Source organism: Chelonoidis abingdonii, chromosome 10 (assembly GCF_003597395.2).
Source record: "Chelonoidis abingdonii isolate Lonesome George chromosome 10, CheloAbing_2.0, whole genome shotgun sequence".
In the NCBI taxonomy this organism is placed as follows: domain Eukaryota; kingdom Metazoa; phylum Chordata; order Testudines; family Testudinidae; genus Chelonoidis; species Chelonoidis abingdonii.
The window spans coordinates 43,414,213-43,439,310 of NC_133778.1; the positions used below are offsets into that span (position 1 = coordinate 43,414,213).

The following is a 25,098-nucleotide window of genomic DNA, read 5'->3' on the forward strand; positions in this document are numbered from 1 at the left end:
CTCTCTTGAAATTCAGGTATACCAAGTAGTTCTGCATTTCTTGGTTGATTTTCTAGCTTTTCAAAAGCATATTCAAACATGGTGTGATTTGCATGGCTTAATTTTGTTACTGGATTAGGTATAACTGAGAGAGAGGTTTCCTGTCTACAAATGTTGAAGTGTGAAAAAGTTGTATAACTATTATTATTGTTATTCATATTAAACTCTTTATGATTATCTAGTACTGTCTCCTTATCAATGTTAGTAACCTGTAAAACTTCTACACCATCTGATTCATTAATTTTTTCATCTCGCTCCTTCTCGGCACTCAGCACAACATTATGTTCCTTTCCACTATCCTCTCTATTCTCTGATCCTTCTGTTTCATTCATCTTATCTTCCACATTCTCATTTTTTTCATCTATTTTCTTACTGCCTAATTCCGTTATCTTTGCTACATTGAAATTTATAACTTCTTCTCTCTCAGACGTAGAACTAAAAGATGACTGTTGATTTTGTTGTGAGTCAGCAATGTCATCTTTCTTTTGTTCTTCTTTCTCTCTGAGATCACTATGGGTATTTTCTAGCTGAGGTTCATTTTTATTGCCCAGAGGTGTATTTGTGTATGTTCTGGAGGCTTCTTGTGCAAAACCTTCCGGGGGCCACTTTGGCTTATTCATTTTAACCTCCTCTTCAACAGAAAATGTTTTCTGGGGCATAACATGATCTATAGAAGGAGGCCATGTAATCTTTAATTTGCCTCTTTCTGTAGATCTTTTCAAATTGTCATCCAGAGTTTCAGAATGCACATACTGAATATCTGAATGCAAGTCTGGTTCAATTTCTGTATTAAGCTTAGATTCGATAGGTGTCTCATTACTTAGATTTACCTCTTCAGCATGAACATTGCCAACTGAGCTTGTTTGGTCTTTGGAACTCCATAATTCTTTGTGTTGCTTGTGTCCAAAACCTTCATCATAGTTTCCTTTAGACTTGAAAAGTTGCTTAAAATGGGGTTTACAGTATGATTGTCCATGGAGAGATGCATAATTTCCCAAGCTGTCAAATGGAAGAAAATTTGTTTGATAGCATCTATAGATCTACCAAGAATAAATACACCAAGAATATTCAATTTTAGTTGACCTGATAAGTACTCAAAAATTACAGTATCTATAGATATCTTTATGTATATTTTAGCAAAGAAACAATAACATTTATTTTTAATTTTAATGCATGGGTCTCACCAAAAAAAGGATCTTTAGTTTTTGAAACCTTATGCATTGTAAATTCCTATAAAATCTAAAAATGTTGGTAACAAGAACCTCACTTTTATATAATAAAAATAATAATTAAACTATATAAATGGATGAGTATTTCCTACAGCTACAGAAACACTTTACAGTAAATGGACTAAACTTAATGAAAGTATAGGCTGCCAAGAGGAATGATCCCTAGCACTTCGTTTATGCTTTTTTAAAGTTCGTGACAGTTGCTAGTGTATATGACAACCACTGAAGTCCTCTTTATTTTCCTACAGAAGAAGTGGAAAACATGCAGTACCGGCCAAGCTTCTCTACACTTCGCTATTAGCACACCTTGGTCCTTTTCTTGGATGACAGGATTTATTCATATGCATGTTTACCTAGGCCTGAATCCTGCCCCCAGTGAAGTAAAGGGAAAAATTCCTATTGACTGTAGAAGTACAGGGTCAGATCTATAATCCTTGCCTGGAAGAGCTCCCAGGTCTCTTGACCTCTGATCCAAAGCTCTATATGCTGGTTGTCATTGACAGGAACATGGTTGCCACTTACAGCAGTACTTGCACCTGAGAAGCAGATTTTCTGTGAATGAATTGGTAGTTCCTCCTTACCTTAACTTACTGCCGCAGTGGTGACATCGGAAACATGATTTATGAAAGATTTGCTTGTCGACAATTAGACATTCCATTGGATAAACTCTCTTTTGACAAAGTATACATGTTTCCTTTTCCTGAAGTTGCAGTTTCTAGAAACAATATTTTATAAAGGTCATATATCAGTCCTCAGCCACGTGTTAGAATTTATTTCTAAAAGATGTCACTTTATCAGTCCATGCACAAAATGAATGGTTTATATGGAAAGTTGCAATGCTGATTTTTGTCTGCTGATCCACGAATTGATAAGTAATCTACAAATTTTGGGGATAAACTATAATTCAACTAATTGTAATACTTTGAAAGCAAAAACCTGTTCACTTTTTCAGGTGAGTAGTTTCATGAATTTTAATAGGACTTCACTTCAGGAAGCAAAGCAGAATTTTGCCCTTTGCATGTAATAAACATTTTTTTCTTAAAGTGAGACGGTATCATAAAAAGGAATGTTAAGTTGGATTGAGTATGTTTATACAGAACCCACCTCTTTGAATCTGCAATGTCATTTCAAGTTATATACGCAGAGGGTGAATGTTTGAAACTGTGATTTGAAAGCTCTGCTTAATTATGCCAGAAGCAAATCAAGGAACTCCATTACTGCATTAACCTGAAAACTACATGCACATATGTTGCAAATATGATAGGATATAATTAATTGAGCTTTTTACAGTTTTCATTTTCATGGCTGGTATTCTGTTCAGTTAATTTGCAAGAGAAAATTAGCTACAATACTGATATTAGCTAATTATATCAAATCTCTTCTTTTATGAAGCATAATTGATTGTAAAGGAAACTAGCTATACTCCAAAGTACAAAGCACCAACAGAAAGTTTATTTCAGGAAGGTGAGGGGCAAGAAGAGAGGAAGATAACAGACAATCTGCTTGGCTTGAGAAAGCTACAGTGCTATTCTGTCTTGATTTATGAATTGCCATAACATGCATGAAATCCATCTTAACAGGCAAATACAAATAATACAGCATTAGAGTGGGCTAAATTCTCTGCTGATGTAAATGGTGCTGCTCCATTATCATCCGAGTTCTGCCCCCATTTACACCAGCAGAGAATGTGGCCCGCTCTAATGTTATATTATTTGTATTTGCCTGCTAGTACTGATTTTATAGCAATTCATAAATCAAGACAGAACAGCAGTGTAGACTATACAGCTGTGCCTGTATCGCCTAGAGCTGTGCAAAACATCCTAGAAGAAATTAAAAATCTTCAAAATTTGCTTAGAAATTACCTGAATGCAAAATTTTCCCCCCATAAGTGAATAGACTAATCAAAGTCGATTGTGAAGTTATCTTTGTACTCATGTCCCTGAAAATTTCAAGGCACTCTTCGTAGTACAGTCTGGATTTGGTTTCCTGTTGTTAGCCTGAGGGGAAGGCAGGTGGTTGAATTCACACAGTATTTTGACAGGTTCCCTGACTGTCTGAGGGATGTACACATGTGGATTTGGGCTGTGCAATTCCCAGCTCAGGAGACATTTCCATGCTAGCTCTCAACTAGCAGGTTAAAAATAGAGCTAGCATGAGTGGCAGCATGAGTGGTGGGAGGGGCTAGCTGCCCCAAGCATGTACTGGTCCAAGATACCCCTCCCACCACTCACGCTGCTGTAGCTATACTTTGTTTTCAGCACACTAGCTCAGTCAGAGCTAGCCTGGGTATGCCTCCTCGAGCTGGGAATCACACCAAGTGTAGATATACCCTATGCCTTAGAAATAGATACCTACGTTAGAGACAGTGAGTGTACTAAGGCTATGTCGTCATTGTGCAGTTAACCCAGGAGGCAGGTATCCTGTCTGAGCACCATGGGTAGCCTCATGTGGGTGTAACCAACTCCACTGCACTATAATATAATTAACTTAAAGCAGCTCCAAATTTGGGTCAGTGGTTTTTCTGTGTGGGTGGTAGAGAAAGTTGGGCTAAAATACAAGTAAGACCTAAATTAACTGTGCAGTGAAGACATTTTTGATTCATTTTCCCAGGCCTGGATGGAGCACTGAAGCCATGGGGACCCAGGCCTCTGTTGGAGAAGGAAGTGTCTCTCAGTGGCAGGGCCCTTAGAGAGGAGAGAGGAAGGGGATATTTCCCTCAGAACAATGGACAGTAACGTGAAAGTGACATTTTGCATTTTTGTATATTTCAATGCAAGATAAAATTTCAGGGTATGAATTCACCCAACATGAAATGGCAAAAGTTTTCACATTAAATTTTGTAAACAACTTCTTTACTTTTGCACATATTTAATTAAAACCTACCCTAAACAAAACTCATTTTGTTCAAATTCAAGTTTTGTGATTTAGCAAACTTAGAACAGATGCATATAAAACATGCAGATTGTTATACCATTATTGCTATGTTGGATTGCATGCAAACACAGCAGTCACTTAACTATTTATCTCAGTTAAAAGCACAATGCCAACTATTTGCTGCTGTAAGAAATGAAATGCATTATATACGTATTTTTGTTCCAATACTAATTCAAATGCAATATTTACCTTGGCAAGAAACTCCTCAAAACTCAACATATCAGTATTTGTTAGTCACATACTCAGCACATCACTTAAAGCATTTGGAAAGGGAAAATGATTAAAGATTGCTGAGAGAAAAAGAAAGAGAGCAAAAGTGAGGAAAAGTTTGTTAGTTTTATGTTACTTTGTTCTTTGATTATAAACACACTTTTCATTAATTGCCCAATATACTGAGGTTGAATCTTTTTTTTTTAGCAGTTGTTAAGGTTTCTTCACACTTCGCATGCTTATTTACCATGGATAAATGCTGATTCCTGGTGGAAGCTACTTCTCACTTCAGCTTCAGAAGTATCTGAGACTGTGTAGCCAAGACTATTAAACACACTTTCACTTTCCTGCCACGTGTTCTGAAAATTCCTTAGTAGTTCTTTGGGTGAATCAGCAGCAGAAATATCCAAAATGTGTCCTGAGATTACATCTTCATATGTTGGAGGTGCATGCTTGAAGCCAAATCCTGACTGCCTTACATCAGCACTCTGTGATGTGGAGGTGGCAATCCTTGATTCAGTGACTGTGTTGGCAAATCTATCCAAACCAGAAGCATGGTCAGTATGATATGTTGCTTCCAAGCAAACCAGGGGTTCAAATGAGTGCTCTTTATCTTCACATTGCTTTCGTTTATAAGATATACCTTCCTTAGGGTCTCTTGGCTGCCTATAAGCAGAGTTTCGTAAGGTATCTTTTTGCTTTTGATTCTCCAGAGATGTCAGTCCAAATTCATCCTTGCTAAATGTGTGTCTGTCTTGTTTTATTTTGCTATTCATTCCACCCCTTTCGAAAACTCTTTTCTCTGATTTCACATCAAATCCTGGATTGTCCTCTGATTTCCCTAATAACAAATCCATTTCATCTACACTCTCATAGTCTACTCTTTCAACTACTGTGACTGGTTCCTTTTTTGTATGTCTTATTTGCTCAGATGCTTCAAATCTACAAGTAAGCCCTGACTGGTCAATCTTAGGGACTTTAAAACTTACTGTATGTGGCTTTAAGCATTCTGGAATGTTTACTGGATCTTGGTGTGCTTTGTTGTTGTTTTTCTCTGCTTTTCTATTTTCTTCACGTGTTTCTTTTATGTCCTTTACTGTACCAGCAGTTACCTGAGATTCATTTATAGTTGCTGAGGATGAAGGCTCCATCATAGCATGTGTTTCAATTTTAATTTGTCTATGAAGAGTTGCAGGAGATTTAACAATCTCTGATCTTTTTTCTACAACTGGAACTGATGTTACTGACCAGTGTTGTGTTACTCCTTGAGATAGCTTTGCTGTAGCGCCTTTCAATTTGGCCAGTTGTTCAGAACGGCTCCTTGGAGGAGAGGGGGAAGAGGCTGGCCTTCGAATTGTAGATGTTGGTGTTGCAGATCTGCGTGGTGGGGGAGGAATAGGAGTACTTTTTCTTTGGATGGCAGGTGAAGAGAGTGCTTCCTTCAGAGGAGATTCTGTCCGTTTAGATTCAATTGTTATATAAATAGGTGATGGCGATCGCATTCTTAATACTGGAGAAGTAGTTCTGAATTCTGTTTGTTTGATTCCACTGGACTGCTGTATAATTTCACGGTGCACTGATTCTTCTTTTATAACCTCTTTCATTTGGTGTGAATCTCTTCTGTTGGAGCCAATGCTGATTTTTGATATTTTCTGTGACAAGCCTCCAGAACTAACAGAGTCATTTTTGGATTTCACTGCTTTTGTGGACATCATAGCTGTCTGGATCGCGTCTTCACATGAGGCTAGTATTTTGACTGCTTGATCTTTAATATCTGATAGCTCTTCTTTCATCCTTTCTAAATTATTTTCTGTTGCAATATGAACTATATTTTTCTTTCTTTCTTGGTCTATAAGCCATACTGGGATATTATTTAAAAATGTCTGAAATGCTTTCATACCATTTTTATTTGGCTCAGCTTCAAACTGTTTCACTCTAGACAAAACTTGCTGGAGTTCCTCCCGTTTCCTTAAGAATTCTAATATATCGACTGCAAATTTTTCATCGTTCAGCTGTGATTCTTTTGATGGAGGAGAAAATAAAAGTTTGTTCTGTGTAATCTCTTGTTTTGGATCTGTTTTCTTTGGAAGAACTTGTTTTAGTTGTATGTCCTTGTCTTTGGCACATTTGCTTTCTTGTAAACTATTATATTGCTGGGATAACTTTTTATTTTGAACTTTATTTTCAGAAACACACACATTCTTTTGCTCAACAATTTGAGTCTGTGAGTCATGACGTGTATCAATTACCTTTTGCTTGACTAGCTTCTCTGTTGATTTATTCTTAAACTGATCTTGTTTTTCTGGAATTGGTACTTTTTCTTCTTTTGGACAAACTTCTACCTCGCCTTCATTTACTACTTCAGCCACTGAGACTTTCTCATGCTTGAATTGTCCATTTTCTGTTTCTTTCTCATTAACTAATTTTTGTTTCACTTGACTGGCATCTTTTTGGCTTACTTCTTGCATATTCTCTATGTGTTCTAAAGGTGGTTTTTCCCTCAGCATCTTTCCATCAACATGCTTCTGGTGATATTCTTTTGCAACACTTTGTTTTTTCCTAGTATTAATACTCATGTCTTCTCTCTGTTTTTCCTGATTTTGTTGTTTGACAACATTTTGAACATTAGTTCCCTGTTGTTTTTTGTGTGTCTCAGAATCTTTGTGTGTTTCATGTAAGGTTTGATCTACAATTGGAAGCTTGATAGTTTTAACTTTGAAATGAGGGGAGATAATTTTATTTTTGGACATGTGCAACTGCTCCACAGTCTTCAGCTGCTCTGCCTTATGCAAGGTATGTTCTTGATGGATGTGTTCCATTTGACAAGATAAATTATGTTTTGGAAGATCCTTTGAACTTTCCAGTACTTTTTTTCTAATATGATCTTCTGCTGAGGTTTCTAAAATGTTTTGAAGCTGCTCAGTAGCTGATGATACTACTAATGATGCAAACAGTTGTTTACCTCGAGATCCTGTTGCTTTTAAACTGGCTTGAAAGTCAGAATCAGAGGGTGTCATTTTTTGTGGCGTTACAGAGGGAACTGAACCTTGTAAAGGAGTTTGATCCTGCTTGCTTGATTTTTTAAATGGTACACAATTTTCTGACTCTGTTTGAAATGGACTTCCCCGAGTCTCGCTGTTTGTTCTGACAGTCTCATGACAAAAACTTTTGACTTGTACTTTCTCCATCTCCTCCCTTTGCTGTCTGTATTTTTCTTCAGCAATCATTAAAGGGGTTTTAAATTTTCTGACATAAGGTTTAGGTTTTATTTGTGTTGGCTCTGCTGGAAGGGAAGGAGATCTTTTAAGAGGAAAGACCACTCTTTTCTTGGCCAGTGGTGTCTCTTGCAGAGCTCTGGGTGGAGGATTAATCACTTCTGAAACAGATGATGGCCTTTTTATCCCTTCTGTTTTTGTATGAGTCGTCTCCTGTTTCTGTTCATGGCTAACCACATTCACTAGAGCTGTGGAATTTTTTCTTTCTCCAGCTGCTGTGGTAATATCCATTTCTCTGTATGTCTGAAGAACAGTTGGTTCAATTTTTGGAGGCGTTTTAGACTTGTTAATGTCTAGCCCCTTAGAAGGTTCCATTTTGAGGAATTTCTTTGAAGATGGACCTCCAGCTGGTTTACGTGATGATGTTTTGGCCCTGGCATTAAATTGCAGTGGCTCAGGCACAAACTGTTCTGGATATTTTGGAAAATGTTCTTTCTTTTGCTTCGGCTGAGAAACAGGAAAAATCACCAGGGGAGGGGGTGGGGGTGGTAAAGGGAGAGCAGGCAGAAACTCACTTTCAGATTTGTCATCTATTGGTGGTGGGGGAGGAGGAAAAAAATCAAACTCAGCTTTGGTCTTGTTGATAGGTGATGGAGGTGAAGGAAACATATGTCTATCAGTTGGCATCATTAATGGAGGTGGAGGAGGCGGCAGAGGAAATTCAATTTCAGATGATGCTACTGATGGTGGTGGTGGTGGAGGAGGGGGTGATGGTGGTGGAGTAGATGAGGAATCTATTTCTGACTTAGCTTTCCCCACAGCATTCTTGGCTGGATTTAGAGGATTTTTCACTGCAAATTGGAAATCTGACTTAGCAGATTCCACTTTAGTCTCTTCTATAAACTGTCCTACAGATTTCTTATTTTGCTGATGAACATCTCTCTTTTGTGTCCTTTCAGTTTCTTTAAATTTACTGAGTGCTTCCTGTGCGAGTTTTACTTCTTGTTTGTTGTTTATATTCTGTTCTGCTGTCAGGGAAACTACAGCTTGCCCCAGCTGACCGTCTATTTCGTTCTCTGCAAAAACCTCTCTAGAATGCTGAGCTTGTTTTCTTTCTTGCTTTATCACTTGCTTTTGAAAATGGCCAGTCGCCTTAGAAATCCCACTAGACGACATTTTAATTGGTTGTCGAGTAGTTCTGGATTTGGAACTATCAACATCATTTGATATTTTTGCCTTTTGTCTTGTCTCCTTTTGACAGCTTAGGTTGGAATATTCATTGTCTTTATGCTCATGAAGCAGATTCTGTTTCTTTTCAGCTATTTTTTCTATGGACTGCAAACTACTTGTGGTGCTATCCTTTTTCAGAGCTCTACATGTCTCTGATTTCTCTGTTCTCACATCTCTCTTAACTTTACCACGGAGAGAAGACTGGCTGGTCACATGTTTTGCTTCTTTTTTTACATTGCCTTGGACTCTGCTTTTACCCGTTGATTCATCCACTTTTTTGATGATCATGTGTTGAGAATTAGATAAACTCTTTATATGTTTTTTATCTACATCAAGAGACTCAGTGCTCTGTTCTTGTTCTAAATGGATCTTTCTGGTACCGTGTCCACGTTCTTTGAGGAAAGTCTCATTTTCAGCGTGTGTTTCCTCATGATGTTCATGGACAGATTTAACATTCTTTTGCAGATTATGTGACCTGTTACTTTGGTGCTGGGCTATATGCTGTGTCTGGTTGGTGCTTTTTATATCTTCATGACCATTTACTTGATATTGTACAAGTTTCTTTTCCGCAGAGGCTTCTAGGATGTTTTGTCCAGTGGTCTGAATATCTGCTCTGATTACATCTTCTGTGTCTACATTCTTGAAAGACTGCAGAGCTTCTTTTAAAGATCTTAATATTGACTCAAGGTCACCTTGAACAACCTCTTGTTTCAGGACTTCAATTTTTGTGGTTATTTCTTTTTCAAGGGACTCAATGGCCTGCTTAATATCACCAGGTATGACATCAGGCTTCTCTGTTTCTTTCAGTTGATGGGCTGATTCTTTAAGAGACTTCAGTATTGTGAGAATGTCGGCTTTTATAATTTCTTCCTTTTCAATAAATGTTCTCTGATTTATGGCCTGACTGAGGGAATTTAAAGTTGCTTTCAAATCATCTTTTATAATATCTTGTTTGTTTACATTACAAGATGTATTTTCTGGTTCTGTCATAAAAATTTTAACTGCATTAGCCACATCTCCAGGGATGATGTCAGTTTCATTAACTGTACGTTGAGTCTGAAACTTCTGTTTCTTTAGTAACAGTTTTGTGCCTTCTACATCACCACCAATTATTTCCTCCTCCTCCTCCTCTTGTTTCCTTGTTGTAATTGTTTCAGTTGACCCTGTCTGGAGTAGTTTCAGATAATCCAAAGCTCCGGATTCTATGCATGCTGTGAAAAACTGAACGTTTCCCCACTCTGAATCATCTATTTTAGCTCTTTGGGATAGTTCATTATTCATTGTGGAAGACAGAAGGTTGTGAATAGTATGTTTCACATCACCACCTATCACTTCATCACGCTGGATTTTATTGTCAGCTCTTTTGTGAAGGAGAGAATAGAGTGTCATGTTAATATCACCTTTCTCATTCTCCTGAATTAAAATTCCTCGTTTTACAGAACTATCCTGACTAAACAGGTTTTTTATAGCTTGCTGTATATCACCTCTCACTATCTCTTCTTTTTCAACACGAACATCTGTTGATTTGTTCAATAATTGAGCTTTGGTCAAATCGACATTGCCCTTTTCGTCTTCATTTACTGTAATTTCTCTTTTGGTAATGCTTCTTCTGGACAACAGGTTCCTCATTATGTTTCCTAGATCCCCTCTAATAATCTCTTCCTTTTGTATTTCAGGAGTCTCTTGATTCATTAGTTTATATTTTGCCATTCTGACGTCTCCAATTTCATCTGCCTCAAGGATAATTCCATGATACTCAATGACTTTGTGAGAGTAAAGTTCTTTTAAAGTTTCTTTGATACTTTTCCCTATAATTTCTTGCTTTTCAACCTTATTTTCATTAAATTCATGGAAAGGTGTCGTTTCAAAAAGCCAAGTTGTTGTCTTTACATCTGACTGAGGAATTTTTTCCCTGGTTATTTTTATTTCACTTTCATCAGTTTCCTTAATGGAATCTAAAGGCTGGTTTTCAAAAAGCCACACAGCATGCTGAACATCACCTTCTTGCACATCTTCCTTTGTGACTGTCTTGACATCTTTATATTCTGACCCCTCTCCTCTAATCTCATCTAGTGTGCGTGTTTCAAATAACCAAGTAGAAGTTTTAACATTGCCCCATTGGATTTCACTGACACTTACTGTTCTTACATACATGCCTTTATTGAATTCTTCAGACTCAAATAATTGTTTGTTGGCCTTCACATCACCACCCTGGACACTGTCAATAGTTGGCACAATTAATTTTTCATCATCTGAAATTCTGTCCAGTGGTCGTGTTTCAAATCTGTATCTGACAGAGCTCACATCTCCTTTCTGAATATCTTCCTGGGTGACAGCTCTAATAACATACACATTATCTGATTCGTTAATAGATCCTAAAGGTTTTGTTTCAAACAACCACCTAGTCCCACGTACATCTCCATGAATCACTTCTTCCTTCTTAACTGTTGTCACTTCATGATAATACCCTTCTTTGTCTTGAATTGCATAAAGTGGCTGGGTTTCAAACAGCATTCTGTAGTTTTTCACATCTCCCTTTGTTATTTCTTCACTAACAGTTTTCTTGGTGGTGGTATCTGCAGATCCATCTTTAATCTGGTCTAAAGAAAATGTCTCAAATATAAAGCAGCCTTGTCTTACATTCCCACCATGTATATCTGTAACAGTTCTGACTAATGTAGTATCTTCTTGGTTTTCTTTTATTGCATCAATAGAATGGTTTTCAAAAAGCCATCGACAATGTAGAACATTTCCTTTCTGTATATCTTCACTTTGCACAGTTTTAATTTTTTCCAAAACTTCCTCTGAACTGAAATGTATGGAATCCAGTGACTGATTTTCAAATTTATATTTCATGGTGGAAACATCCCCAGGCTGGATATCAATTTCCACTACTCGTTTGAATACCTTTTCTTCTTCTCCTTGTATATTTTCTAGATTTTCTGTCTCAAAAAGGAAACATGCTGTGCGGACATCACTTCCTTGAATATCCTCCTGATTCACAGCGTGTAATTTCACTCTTGTTTCTGATTCGTCTTTTATTGCATCAAGCGGCTGGGTTTCAAAGAGCCAAGTACAGGTTTTGACATCTCCTTTATGTACTTCTTCATTGTCAGTCACTATCTCAACCTTGTCATACAGTGATTCCATTGGCTGAGTTTCAAACAGCCATCTACACATTTTGACATCTCCTTTAATAACATCTGTAGTCTGTTCTGTTTTACTTTCTTCACTTTCCATATTGCTAAAATGTCTAATAGAATCAAGAGGCTGAGTTTCAAACAACCATTTAGCTGTTTTCACGTCACCTGATTCTACTTCTTGTGAAGATATTCCTTTGATAATCTGGATTTTTTTAATGCTCTCATCAAATTGGTCAACAGGCCTTGTTTCAAACAGCCACCTGCAGCTTCTTACATCACCTCTTAATACTTCTTCTTGTCGAATTGTTTTAACTTCATGATATTTCCCAAGACTATCTTGAATTGCATATAATGGAGTTGTTTCAAAAAGAGCTTTATTCAACTCTACAGTTCCTCTCCTTATTTCTTCCACATGGATTTTATGTGATTCATCATATTTACTTAAATTGCTTGATTCAAATATATGTTTGCAGCTACTCACATCTCCTCTGTCAACTTCTTCAAGTTTCACTGTTGTTATAAATTCCTTTCTTTCTTCTCTAATCTGTTCAAGAGGTTTAGTCTCAAAAATCCATTTTTGATGTCTCACATCACCTTTTTCTTCCTCAGTGGCAACCACCTTTTGAAGCTTACCAACATCTAGGCTATCCTTTAAAGCATCCATTGGTAGTGTTTCAAATAAATGTTTAGTAGTGCTTACATCACCTCCGATTATTTCTTCAGCTGGCAGGTGAGTTGTGTCATCATTATCTTTTAGGGTATCAAGAGGCTGAGTCTCAAAAATCCAGCATTTTCTATAAACATCAGTCCCTAGAATAGTTTCCTTCTCAGTGACAGATACTTCTGAGTCCTCCTTGATAGTATCCAAAGGTTGTGTTTCAAACACCCACTTTGCCTTGTGCACACCACCTTTGATGCTTTCCTCCACAGAGATTCCACGAACAACATTAATTTCCACAGAATCTTTATTAATCATATCTAGGGGCCGTGTTTCAAACATCCAACGTGCTGTTCTAACATCTCCTTTTTCAATGTCTTCTCGGTGAACAGTTTTAATCTCCAATATTTGACCTAAGCTGTCTTTAATAACATACATTGGTTGAGTTTCAAAATGTTTTATGCTTCTCTTCACATCTCCTTTAACCTCTTTAAGCTCAGATTTGAGCTGCAGCAAGTTAACTTCATCCACTGAGTATAGCTGCCCAAGTTTATCCAGATGCTGGGTTTCAAACATGTATCTCACGGTTTTGACATCACCTCCAGTAATTTCTTTAATGAAACTTTCATCTTTTTCATTGTCATGATGAATTTTATTCATTGAATCTAATGGCTGAGTTTCAAACATCCACGTGGCTGTGCGGACATCTCCTCTAGCTAAATCTGGAATTTTGTCTGTATTTTCTGCAGAGTTTGAAGAATGTGTACCCAGTGCATCGATAGGTTGTGTTTCAAACATCCAGGTAGTATATTTTACGTCTCCTCCTGTAATGATTTCTTGATCTGCAATGCATTTAATGTTGCTCATTTCAGGGGATTCATCTTTGATTGAATCCAAAGGCTGGTTCTCAAAGACCCATCTCATAGACTGAACCTCTCCTTTTAGGATTTCGTCCCATTCTAGGTATTCTCTCTCAGGGCTCATACACTTCTGAGAGCTATTATCAGTGTTTTCAAAGACATATCTAGTTTGCTGTACATCTCCTAACACAGAGCTGCCTACTTCAACCTTACTAGATACAATATCAGAAACTTCATTAAAATATTCTTTTTCTAAATTCTTTCTTAATTCTGGGTGAATATGTTTGTATAAACGTTTTAATTCATATAAATTTCTTTGCTTTGAATATAAATCTTTGGGGACTGTGGGCTTTGCTGGAGAGGTGGATGGTTCAGGGGACTGGGAAAACTCTTTCATTTCTGATAGCGCTTGTAGTATGTTTGGAGGTGAAGGAAGGGAAAACTCTTCTGTGCTTCCATATTTAGGGGAGTTGGTGTAAGCTGTAACAGCAGAAGCAGTTCCATATTCTCTTTTTCGTCTCACAGAAGTTTCGTGTACTCTACTTTCTGAAGCAGTGGCAGCAGAAGAGACGCTCACTGCAGAAGGCCGTACAATGTCTTGGAACTCATTTTCAATCTTTAGGGGACAAAATTAGTATTTTTAAAAAATCATGTCTAAGATCACAGCTTTTATTCATTCTATTCAAAGGGCTTAGTCCTGCAAGATGCTGAGCAATGGGATTGCAATGGGAGTTGAAGGGGCCCAGCACCTCCAGAAGTTGCTCAGAGTCTTGTAGAATTGAGCGTAAAGGGAACATGCTGTTTTAACACAGCCTACATAAGGAAAGCAATGTACTTCTTTCAAAGAGGTGCACAGTGATTTTGCAGCTTTGCTTTCTCTGCTGCAACCAATGCACATTGTATCATTTATCAGCAGTTTATATTTGTCCCATTCATTGATGAAATTTATATTCTCTGCATTTACCTCTGATGAACTAAGGTGTCTACCAAAAATTTTGAAGAAAAAGAATAAATTTTTTTTTACATGAGTCAAAGGAGAGAGAGAGAAGATTGCATGCAGCAGAGGAAGACAATGGAAAAACAAATATTTTTTGTAAAAGCTTTACTTTATCATATAATATAAATATAATTGTTAGATTTACTTAATATAATTTTCATTACTTCTTACTTAATGTGTAAACAGTTTCCAAACCCACCCATGTTCTCACCATTTCCACAATGTAGTATTTATTTTAAAAAGCAACTAAACAATCAAAATATGAATATGCTGAGATTTGAGCAATTGCACAAAGGGCAATGTTTCAACATTCTGGCTAACCTGAACACTGCTGGTCAACATATACAGAAATTCCACTTATTAAAAGCACAGACCTTAGTATGCTTTGCAGGTGTTGCAATCTCTCTATCTGAGAGCAGAGCCTTTTCCTGGGCTGTCTTCTCAAAGTGCTGTTTTAAAAACTGTGTTGAAATTTTTGGGATCTCTTCATTCATAGTTTCATTGACTACTGCAATAAGAAAAGAAGAAAAAAAGGGTTTTTCTATGCCTGGTATTTTATTATAATTGTCTAACAATGAATAATTTAAAAAAAAGAGTTATTAAACTAAACCAATTGCACTCAACCTTGCAGAACTGTAGAGTCACTCGGATGAAGACACAGAAAACCATAGAATAATTGCAAAGTAACATATCACATATTGTTTTGCAATGTGAAACTTGTGTTAATGTCAAGACTAGAGTGGGTTGAAAACTGAAAAATCAGTTTTCATGAACATTATTCATATTGTGCAGAGCTGTTATTTCAACCATAATTTTACCCACTATTATTATTAAATGGGTTTTTGTTTTAATAAATGTTAGGAAAATGGATTTTCTTCATGGCCCCAAGTCAACAGATCTTTTAACATGTGCTTAAAGTCCAGCTCATTTACAAAGCGCTTCAGCAGGTACTTAAATTAGCATCAAGTATCAGAGGGGTAGCCGTGTTAGTCTGGATCTGTAAAAGCAGCAGAGAATCCTGTGGCACCTAGGTGCCATAGGATTCTCTGCTGCTTTTAAATTAGCATGTGCTCCTTAAATCTCATCAAAGTCAATGGGTGTGTTTTGCTGAATAGAAATGGATTACTGGGCCCATATATTCACCTGTGAACAATGGTATTTTTGTGCGAACAAGTATATATGCTGTTTGTCATTTCTTAGCCTTTATTCTCCTGCTTAAAATCTTCCTGATTTTCTTACCTGTTTCATCAATATGTTGAGTGAAATTAGAAGCTTTGCTTGTCTGATGGGTAGATTGTTCAACATGAGAAACCTGTGGACAAAATTTTTATTTTAATATAGGATTTCTATTTGGATGCAGACACACAGAACAAATGCTTTATGAAGGTAAAGTCTGAGTGAAAACCCAACTAATTAACACATTGAAGCAACACTTATAAAACACCTATTTTAAAATGATTGCCTACCACAAAATCAGGGAAGTTTCCACTAGCACATCAAAATCTTGTTATCCTAAGTGGTAACAGAGTTAAAAAGCAAAGCAAATAAGAAGACTCAATATCAGCATCTCTGTACAGTGGCCTGGTGACATAATTATTAATTGATACACTTAACCTCTTCTGTTTGAAAGGCTTCCAGCTGAGTTCCTTTGGAGGTCACTTTCTTCTGTTCAGCTTCTCTGCTGCTGCTTGATACCATGAGCTGACTACTACTTGTCACCTCCTAAAGACAAATAAAAGTAATTACACATTAACAGTTTAATGGTAAATTGAAAAACTTAATGTTTGCCTATGAATGGCTTTTCACTAATGTTATCACTTAAACAGAATGGTTTGAAAAATATATTTTTAGAAGGTTACCATTATTAATGTAGTTTGTATGGATAAGAACTATAAACAACCAAAGACAGGCCATGTTATATAATAGAACATATGCTGTCATTTCATTACTGCAGTCTGAATTTGAGATGCAGGTACTGAAGATCCATGGATAAGCATAAGGTGCAAAGTGATGAGCACATGACGGTGTATGTGCACAAATGGAGGGTGCATAGACACTTTCAGACTCATACTGCCTTCTGTCTTAACAGAAGATCCAATGTAATATATTGTGCTGCTTTTATATTTGAAAAGAAAGGCAACTGTGGTCTAATAGACTGAGCAAAGGGTTGAAAGTTTTGAGATATAGTTTTATATCTGTGTAAATTAAATTAATATATATGATGCGTATCATGGTGACAGTTGCATTCAGTTTCATTCCAGATTCTGCCACTGATTTGTTTTCTGACCTAGTGCATGTCACTTAACTGTGCCTCATTTACCTATCTGGTAAACATTATTCTTTCAATTTTACAATCTTCATAAAGTGCTTTGAGACTTCCTGATCGAAAGCATTCTGTAAGTATAAACTATTATTATTTATATCAATTTGCACAAGTTTTTCGAATATTTTGCGATCTATGCTTGACAAATCAACTCACTTATTTGTCTATATCGATTAGGAAACTCCTTCGTAAAAGAGGGACTCACCCATTAGTTTCTGCTGAATTTAAGCTCCCAATTTAAAGGGAAAAAAGGTGTCTAGTCCTTCTTCAGAAGAAACTCCCACATGCTCAGTGAGAATACAAATCAAGGCCGTGTTGTATAACTGAGGCTGCAGAATGCAATCTGAAGAATAGAGAGCTATTGACTTTGTAAATCTCCAACCTTGGCACCTGCTTTCAGCCAAATAAGCCACGAATGTAACAATTCCCTCCCCCGCCCCACGCACTTGGTCACTTTATGACAATAGAGTCATTACTCCTGCCTCGGGACAAAGGCACCTCCATGGAGCTTGCACCTACATGAGGGAATGTTGGGGGAATCTATGTAGTGGAAAATCCACTGATTGGCCCCCAAATCCCTACTGCACAGTGGGCTGCCAGGAAACTTAGGCTTCATGGATCCTCATGGTAGGCTTTATGACCTCCATCCACCAGGCAGTAACATTCTCTGATTAGGCTAGAAGAGGAATTAAAATATTGGTACAGGTAGAATAAATCTTCTGGCTGGTGACCCACTGGATGATTTAGTGGGTCACTAATCTCGTTTATCTTAGTCATTGCCATGCTTGCATTGTAAAACGCATTTAGGGTTTGGGGTGGGCAAGATGGGGACATGGTTGACATTACAGACTGTAGTGGGGCGGCTCCCCCACTCCAGCGGAAAAAGGGTTAAAGTCTGCCCTGGGAAAAGGTTGTGGCTGAGAGCTGCTAAGCTGGGCTGCTTGGGGAAGCAGCTGCAGCTGGGCCACGCCCCATTCAGGCCACAGCTGGCCTGTATAAAAAGGCTGTGACCCAGAGGCCCAAGAGAAGTCACTCTCCAGGCTGGAAGAGAGCAGGGCCTGGCTGCCTGCAGAAAGGGTACTGGGAGTGAAGCAGGGCTGGGGAGAACCAGAGAACACGGGAGCTCCAGGCTGGCAACTCCCCAGACTGCAAGACCTGGTCCAAGGCCCACAGAGGTACTGGGAGGCAAAGGAAGGCAGTAGGTCCGAACCCCCTTGCCTCAGTCTGGGCTACTGCCAGTCATCACTAAGACCCCACTCCCTGGAGCAGACTGCAGTGTAAAAGCCACTTATCATAGGCAAGGGGGTTCAGACCTGCTGCCTTCCTTTGCCTCTCAGCCACAACCTTCTCCCAGGGCTGACTTTTAACCCTTTTTCCGCTGGTGTGGAGGAGCCGCCCCACTACACTGACATGCAGCAGTTCTGAGAGTTAGCTCCCCAGAAAGACAAAAAAGGCTTCAGCGTTAACTCCCCACAAAGGTAAAGGGAGGCAACTTGCAAAGATTTAGGGATCAATCCTACCCTTCATCAAATAGTTATATTTTACATATATGTATGTATTTGCACTTAGACATGGGTGTTTTAGATCTATAAGTCAAGATCTCGTTATTGAAAAAACTTATCATAAGATGCAAAATATGTTGATGCTTGTCATTATATGTTGTTTCAATTGTATAAAAGTATTAAAAAGGAATATAATTAAGCTTAATGTAGTCAGAAACCAAACCTAATCACAGCATCATTGCTGCAACTTTTATATCTGCTTATGAAGTAGCTACTATGGCTACGTCTTCACTACCCGCCGTATTGGCGGGTAGCAATCGATTGCTTGGGGATCGATACATCGCATCGCATCTAGATGCGATATATCGATCCCCGAACGCGCTTATATCGATTCCGGAACTCCACCAACCCGAACGGAGTTGCAGAGTCGACATGGGGAGCCGCGGACATCGATCCCGCGCCGTGAGGACAGTGAGTAATTCGATCTTAGATACTTCGACTTCAGCTACGTTATTCACATAGCTGAAGTTGCGTATCTGAGATCGATTTTCCCCCGTAGTGTAGACCAGCCCTAAGTTGCTAAAAGCCACAATGGCATAAAATAATAGCCATAGGTATCTAAAGCTATAATTAACAGTACCTGAGGCAGCCTAAACATTAAGGACCAAATTTTGACCCTGTGTTTACATGGCTATGGATGGTGGAAGATGAGGAGGGGCCTTCCTACCTTTATCTTGCTTGCTTAAAAGCTGGTTGAAATTCCACTTGCTGCTCCTCAGAACAATCAGTCAAAAGGAGAAGGGAATAGACAGACCTCTGGTTCCACCCACCCCTCTGTATCAGCCACCAATATGTTGTCAGGGAGAGTATAATTCACCCCATAAGGTGCTGTGCTACACACACACACAAGCATTCTACAAAATGCCATTCTGTGCTCCTCACTGTCCCCAGTGTACAGCTGCAGCTAAATCTAGTCCTAATATTAACACTGTCCCATTAGCCTGATTAGAGTTATGCCTGCAAAGAGAAGATGACTTCTTTGTCTGTCTTTCTGTGATGTACATTATTAAATTTTTTAATTTCATTCACAATGGCTAAATCAGAGGTGGGCAAACTATGGCCTGAGGGCCATATTTGGTCTGTCAGGGCTTTGGATACGGCTCGCGGGATTGCCCCCCATGGCACTGTGGGTCCCACACCACTCTCAGAAGACGCCGGCATCATGTCCCTGTGGCCCCCAGGCGGGGAGGCAGAGGTCTCCCTGCATTGCCCTTGCCACTAGGCCCCGCCCCCCACAGCTCCCATTGGCTAGGAACAGTGGTCCATGGCCAATGGGAGCTTCGGGGGCAGTACCTGGAGGCGTGGCAAGGGCAGCACACACAGAGCCCTCCGCCCCTCCGTCCCAGGGGCTGCAGCGCTTCCTAGAGTGGCATGGGGCTGGGTCCAGGGCAGGCAGGCAGGGACCCTGCCCTGGCCCTGGTGCGCGCCGCTGCCACCTTGGAGCCGCTTTAGATAAGTGGTGCTGGGCTGGAGCCCAAACCCCTCCGCCCAACTCCCTGCCCTAAGCCCCCTGCCTGCACCTCGCACCCCTTTTACACCCCAACCCCCTGCCCTGAGCCCCCTCCCGCAGTCCACATCCCTCCTGCACCCCTGCCCTATGCCCCCTGCCTGCATCTCGCACCCCTCCTGCACTCCAACCCCCTGCCCTGAGCCCCCTCGTATACCTCACATCCCTGTGCACCCCAACCCCCTGCCCTGAGCTCCCTTGTACACCCTGCACCCTTTCTGTACTCCAACTCCCTGCCCTGAGCCCCCTCGTATACTTCACATCCCTGTGCACCCCAACCCCCTGCCCTGAGCTCCCTTGTACACCCCACACCCTTTCTGCACCCCAGCCCCCTGCCCTGAGCCCCCTTGTACATCCCACACCTCTCCTGCATCCCAACCGCCTTCCCTAGCCCCCTCCTGCAGTCCGCACCTCTCCTGTACCCCTGCCCTGAGCCCCTCCTGCCCCCCAACCCCCTTCCCTGAGCCCCCTCATACACTCCACACCCCTCCTCTTTCCCAATCTCTTGCCCTAAGGCCTTTCCTGCACACCACACCCCTCCTGCACCCCAACCCCCTTCCCTGAGCCCCCTCATACACCCCGCACCCCTCCTCTTCCCGAATCTCTTGCCCTGAGGCCTTTCCTGCACACCACACCCCTCCTGTACCCCAACCCCCTTCCCTGAGCCCCCTCATACACCCCGCACTCCTCCTCTTTCCCAATCTCTTGCCCTGAGCCCCTTCCTGCACACCACACCCCGTCCCACACCCCACACTCTCTCCCACATCCCAATCCCCTGCCCCGGCCCTGCGTGAAATTTCCCCACCCAGATGTGGACCTCAGCCCAAAAAGTTTGCCCACCCCTGGGCTAAATACTTCCTAATTTCAAGGATGCAATCATTTGAATTGCATAGCACAGGGTCAATAGTTTGTGTATGTAAACAATTCATGATTGTGGGATGTTCACAACTCATTACGACTTTGGGAACTCAGACCTGGTGAATGGTGTGAAGATCTCAGTTTGTGATTTTTTATGCATGGATGTGCTATGTGCACTTAACTTCCAAAATCCAAGTTTCAGCCAGGCCTACACTGCTGATCAGAGGTAAAACTTGTGGCATGAGTAAAATTAGAGTAGATGAAAAAATGGTTATTTTTTTCTTTGCCTTATAGGGTACAATAATATTGTCTAAAATACATAACTGACATGACAACTAAGAACACCTAAGAAGCTAAAAAGCGCTAGAGATCAATAATATGCATTTAAAGCAGCTGGTAGAGAAAGGCATAGAACATTAATGACATTATGATACCAAATTCATCCAATATTGAGACAAAGGAATAACACAAGTAACTGTGATTCACCCATACACATCTCCACAAGAATATTAGAACTCTTTAAGGATTTGTGAAATGGGGCACTACAGCAAGAAGAAGAATGCTGTGGTCAAGATGCTTAAAGTTTTACAAAGATGGCGAGTGCCAGTCAGAGCATGTATAATTCTATCAGGAGAGAACAGCTGCAGGAATCCATCTGTGCATGGATACAGAAGACAACAGTAGAGAAAAATGTCAGTATTTTTTGTGCTATGTGTGAAGACACCTTCTACTATGATGATTTTCCCTGTGATCTGGGGTCCTCTTTAACACACTGCCAACTAGACAATGGTTAGTCATGTGGCAAGTTGGGACAGCTGTTCATTATGCACAATGTTCACTTCACTGTTACTTCATCCTCTTATTCTCCTCCACCCTTCTCTTTTGTTGGTTCCTTCCACCTGTTAAATCTTATCATTATCGTAGACTGTGGGGTATATGGGGCAGGTACTGTGTTATTTAAGTGTATGTACAACATCTACCACAATGCGACCTAGATCAGGATCTCTAGAGACTCCTGTTGTATAAATATTAAAAATTGTTTAAAAAATTAAAATAATCTTTAGAAAGGAGGAAGCAAACATGGGCATAAGTCTGTATATATGTGCATTAGGGGACTGAATTTTTATTCGGGCATTCAGATGCTATTACTGAATAGAACTATAATTGCTACACTAGTTTTATATGTTAGTGGCGAATGCATCAATTTTAGAGCCCCTGGGCTGCCATAACTTACACAGAATCCTGTTGTAAAATGTTCCAAGATTTGTTTTTCAGTAATTGTCTGTGTTGTACACTTTGGACCTAGGTTTGCCTTTTCCTTTTATCTACATTTTTTGGAGTTTCTCATCTCTGTGTTGTGGCAGAAAAGGAAAGAGGATTACTTTATAGAGTAAAGTTATTTGTATGGAGAAACAGAAAATCTGTCAAAAGAAAACAGGACTGGATAGCTTGATGATCCACACTAGGAAATATAGCCTTTCACCAATTCCTATTTGAATCATGTTGGTATTTATCTTAATTTGTATGTTGTGCCCACCACTCAGTCCCTGTTCAGGTACCTAAATCAACATTTTATACATATCTTATTAAAATAAAAATGTATTCCAGGATACAGCTCTGTACAAATCTATTGCCCCGTACAGGTAAAAGCATAAGTAAATTCATGAGACTTAAGATTTAGTTACCTAAATTTGTAACCATATGATGGCTACTCAGTAGCCTATTTGGAATGGGTCTCAATCTGATATGATCTTTCAGTTTATCTTTCTTTATAACCCATCCAGTGCACCTTTCACACTATTTATCTAAGTGCCAAATACAGAAGATTTACACAGGGATTTCCTAGTGGACTCCACAGTATATTCTTCTCTTCACTTCTCCTAGGTTTGGTAGTTTTGCTTATATTGTTAATCTGTCTGTGTGTGCACGTGTGCGTGCATGTGTGCGTTTTCATTGCCTTCAGTCATTGTGTGGAAGACTTTTACAAAAAGGCAAGTCTTGGACCATTCTTTGAAATATGTCAAGTTAGGGCTCATGCTTATCTTCTATGATAGCTCATTCCTCAATTGGCAGTCATTTATCCAAGAATCTTATCCTGATCAAGGCATCTGTTGCTACGTCTTTGTTCAGGGATGATGATGAGTCACACAGAGTGACCACGTCTCCACTTAACTAGCTACAGCCTCCCTCCTTTTTCCCAGTGCAGAGTCACAAGCCCCAGCACTCACAGCCCTGTGCAGCTCTGGGGCTGATACTGGGTCCAGCTCCGGCCTGTCCTTCTCGGGTGATTCCCCCCGGCACAGTGCTCCTTCTCGCTTCTGTCCTGGGCTGTCCCCGATCGGGCCTGTCCTCCTCAGGCAGGTTCTCCCTGCTTCACTCTTCCAGGGCCTGCCAGCTGCCTCTCCCTCCCTGGAGCTCCATCCCGGCCCCCTGGAGTTTCCCTCCTTTTTTCTTACTCTCCTCCTCCCTTCCTGGGGAAAAAGATTTAAAGGGGCCATGCTCTCTAAACCCCAAAGGGGTTACATAAATAAACTGCACAAAGTGTTGGACCAGCACAAGGGTCTCTGTGTAGTTTGTCAACTGAGATAGAAGCAGGACCAAGGAGGCCCTGTTACACTCACATTAAAAAAGAGAACCAGGAGGATACTTGCAGCACAAGAAAAAAAACCCAACTATTTGACTATTATTTGCACAGTTCACTAACGTATTTCGAATAAAAAGCCACACCGTTTGTTTATCATAACAATATTTTAATATGCATATGTAATAGTACCTTCAGCACAACCGTTTAAATAAGTGAAATGGGTTGTTTTCCATCTTGGATCAAAATTTTGGATTCATCTATACTTTGAGATTTGTATCCAAATTGAAAAATTTTGTCCCAGGTTTGATTCAATGATCTTGAGTAAGCTTTCCGCTACTAAAGTATATAATCACGTTTTCTATGAAAGTGCAGTTCCATTACGAATAAATAGGATTTAATGGTCTTGCACTACCTACTTAATCTAAATTTAAAGACTATTCCACAGTCTGAGTGATTTTGTTTCCTGTGAATTTGACTATTTCTGCTGATTATTTGAATGAGAATCCTCAACAGGGTATAAAGGGCAAAAATGCTGAGGCTGATATGCTAAGAAATGCCACCTTTATCAAAGATAAAAGGGAGCCATCTGAGTGGCTTGGCAGAGAACTTGATTTAAAAACTACTCAAACTTAGGCCAGACAAAACCAGACTTACCATAGAAACATCACTGTTCAACTCTGGAGGAGAGAACTGATCACATTACAGTAACTCCTCACTTAAAGTTGTCCCGGTTAACATTGTATCGTTGCTGATCAATTAAGGAACATACTTGTTTAAAGTTGTGCAATGGTCTCTTGTAATGTTGTATGGCAGCCGCTTGCTTTGTCTACTACTTGCAGAAAGAGCAGCCCATTGGAGCTAGCTGGGGGGAGGGGCTTGGAACCCAGGTGCACTGACAGCCCCTCTATCAACTCCCCTAAATTCCCTGTGTGGCAGCCGCCCAGCAGGCTATCAATTGTCAGACAGTTCAGCTGTCCCTCCCCCCACTGCCATGTGCTGCTCCTGCCTTCTGCCTTGGAGCTGCTCCTGGGAGCCTCCTGCTTGCTGTGCAAGGGAGTGGGGGGCAAGGAGTCATAATGTCAGGGTGTACCTCTCCCTTCCTGCTCCTTTACCCATCCACAGAGTAGGGGAAGGAGGAGACACGACAGGGCTCAGGACAGAGGGAGCTTGCGGGCAGCAACTGCTGTCTCAACTTGCTGATCTACTTAACAAGGCAGTGTACTTAGAGTGGGGTCAGCCTACTTAAAGGGGCAATGAATGTCTCTCTCTCACACACACAAAATGTGTGTCTCTGTCTCTCTCTGCCATGCTGTCTCCCATCCCTTCATTCATGCTGCCTTGTAGACTATGAGGCTAAATTAACAATGTGTTAACCCTTGAGAGCTCAGCTGAGTACTAGTTCATCATTTAGTGGTAAGCCATTCCCCGGGAAAAATTCCATCCTTTTCCACCCTCTGACTCCACCACCTCAACCAAGCTCCATGATCACCATTGCTGTGTACAGTATTAAATTGTTTAAAACTTATACTATGTATATGTTTTGTCTGGTGAAAATTTTTTCCCTGAAACTTAATCCTCACATTTATATTAAGTTGTATGGGGAAACTGAATTTGTTTAACATCATTTTGCTTAAAGTAGCATTTTTCAGAAACATAACTACAACGTTAAGCGAGGAGTTACTGTATTTCTTGGCATAGCCTACCTCGTTACCTCTTGCAGATAAATGGCAGCAAAAGATAGCCCTTGTC

General features: G+C 40.0%; 1 protein-coding gene across 1 annotated transcript in view; it reads right to left on the reverse strand.

Annotated features, from left to right (window-relative positions):
• Nucleotides 1-950: 950 nt before the first annotated feature.
• The window catches only part of XIRP2 (xin actin binding repeat containing 2), a 61,878-nt gene continuing 37,730 nt past the window's right edge, over nt 951-25,098 (reverse strand). The window contains exons 4-9 of the mRNA XM_032770923.2: nt 16,130-16,237; nt 15,755-15,827; nt 14,890-15,023; nt 4,660-14,134; nt 1,850-1,983; nt 951-1,038 (exon numbers count right to left, since the gene is read on the reverse strand). Of these exons, the coding sequence (XP_032626814.1) occupies nt 1,889-1,983; nt 4,660-14,134; nt 14,890-15,023; nt 15,755-15,827; nt 16,130-16,237 (9,885 nt within the window). The 3' untranslated portion in view covers nt 951-1,038; nt 1,850-1,888. The remainder of the gene's footprint in view (nt 1,039-1,849; nt 1,984-4,659; nt 14,135-14,889; nt 15,024-15,754; nt 15,828-16,129; nt 16,238-25,098) is intronic.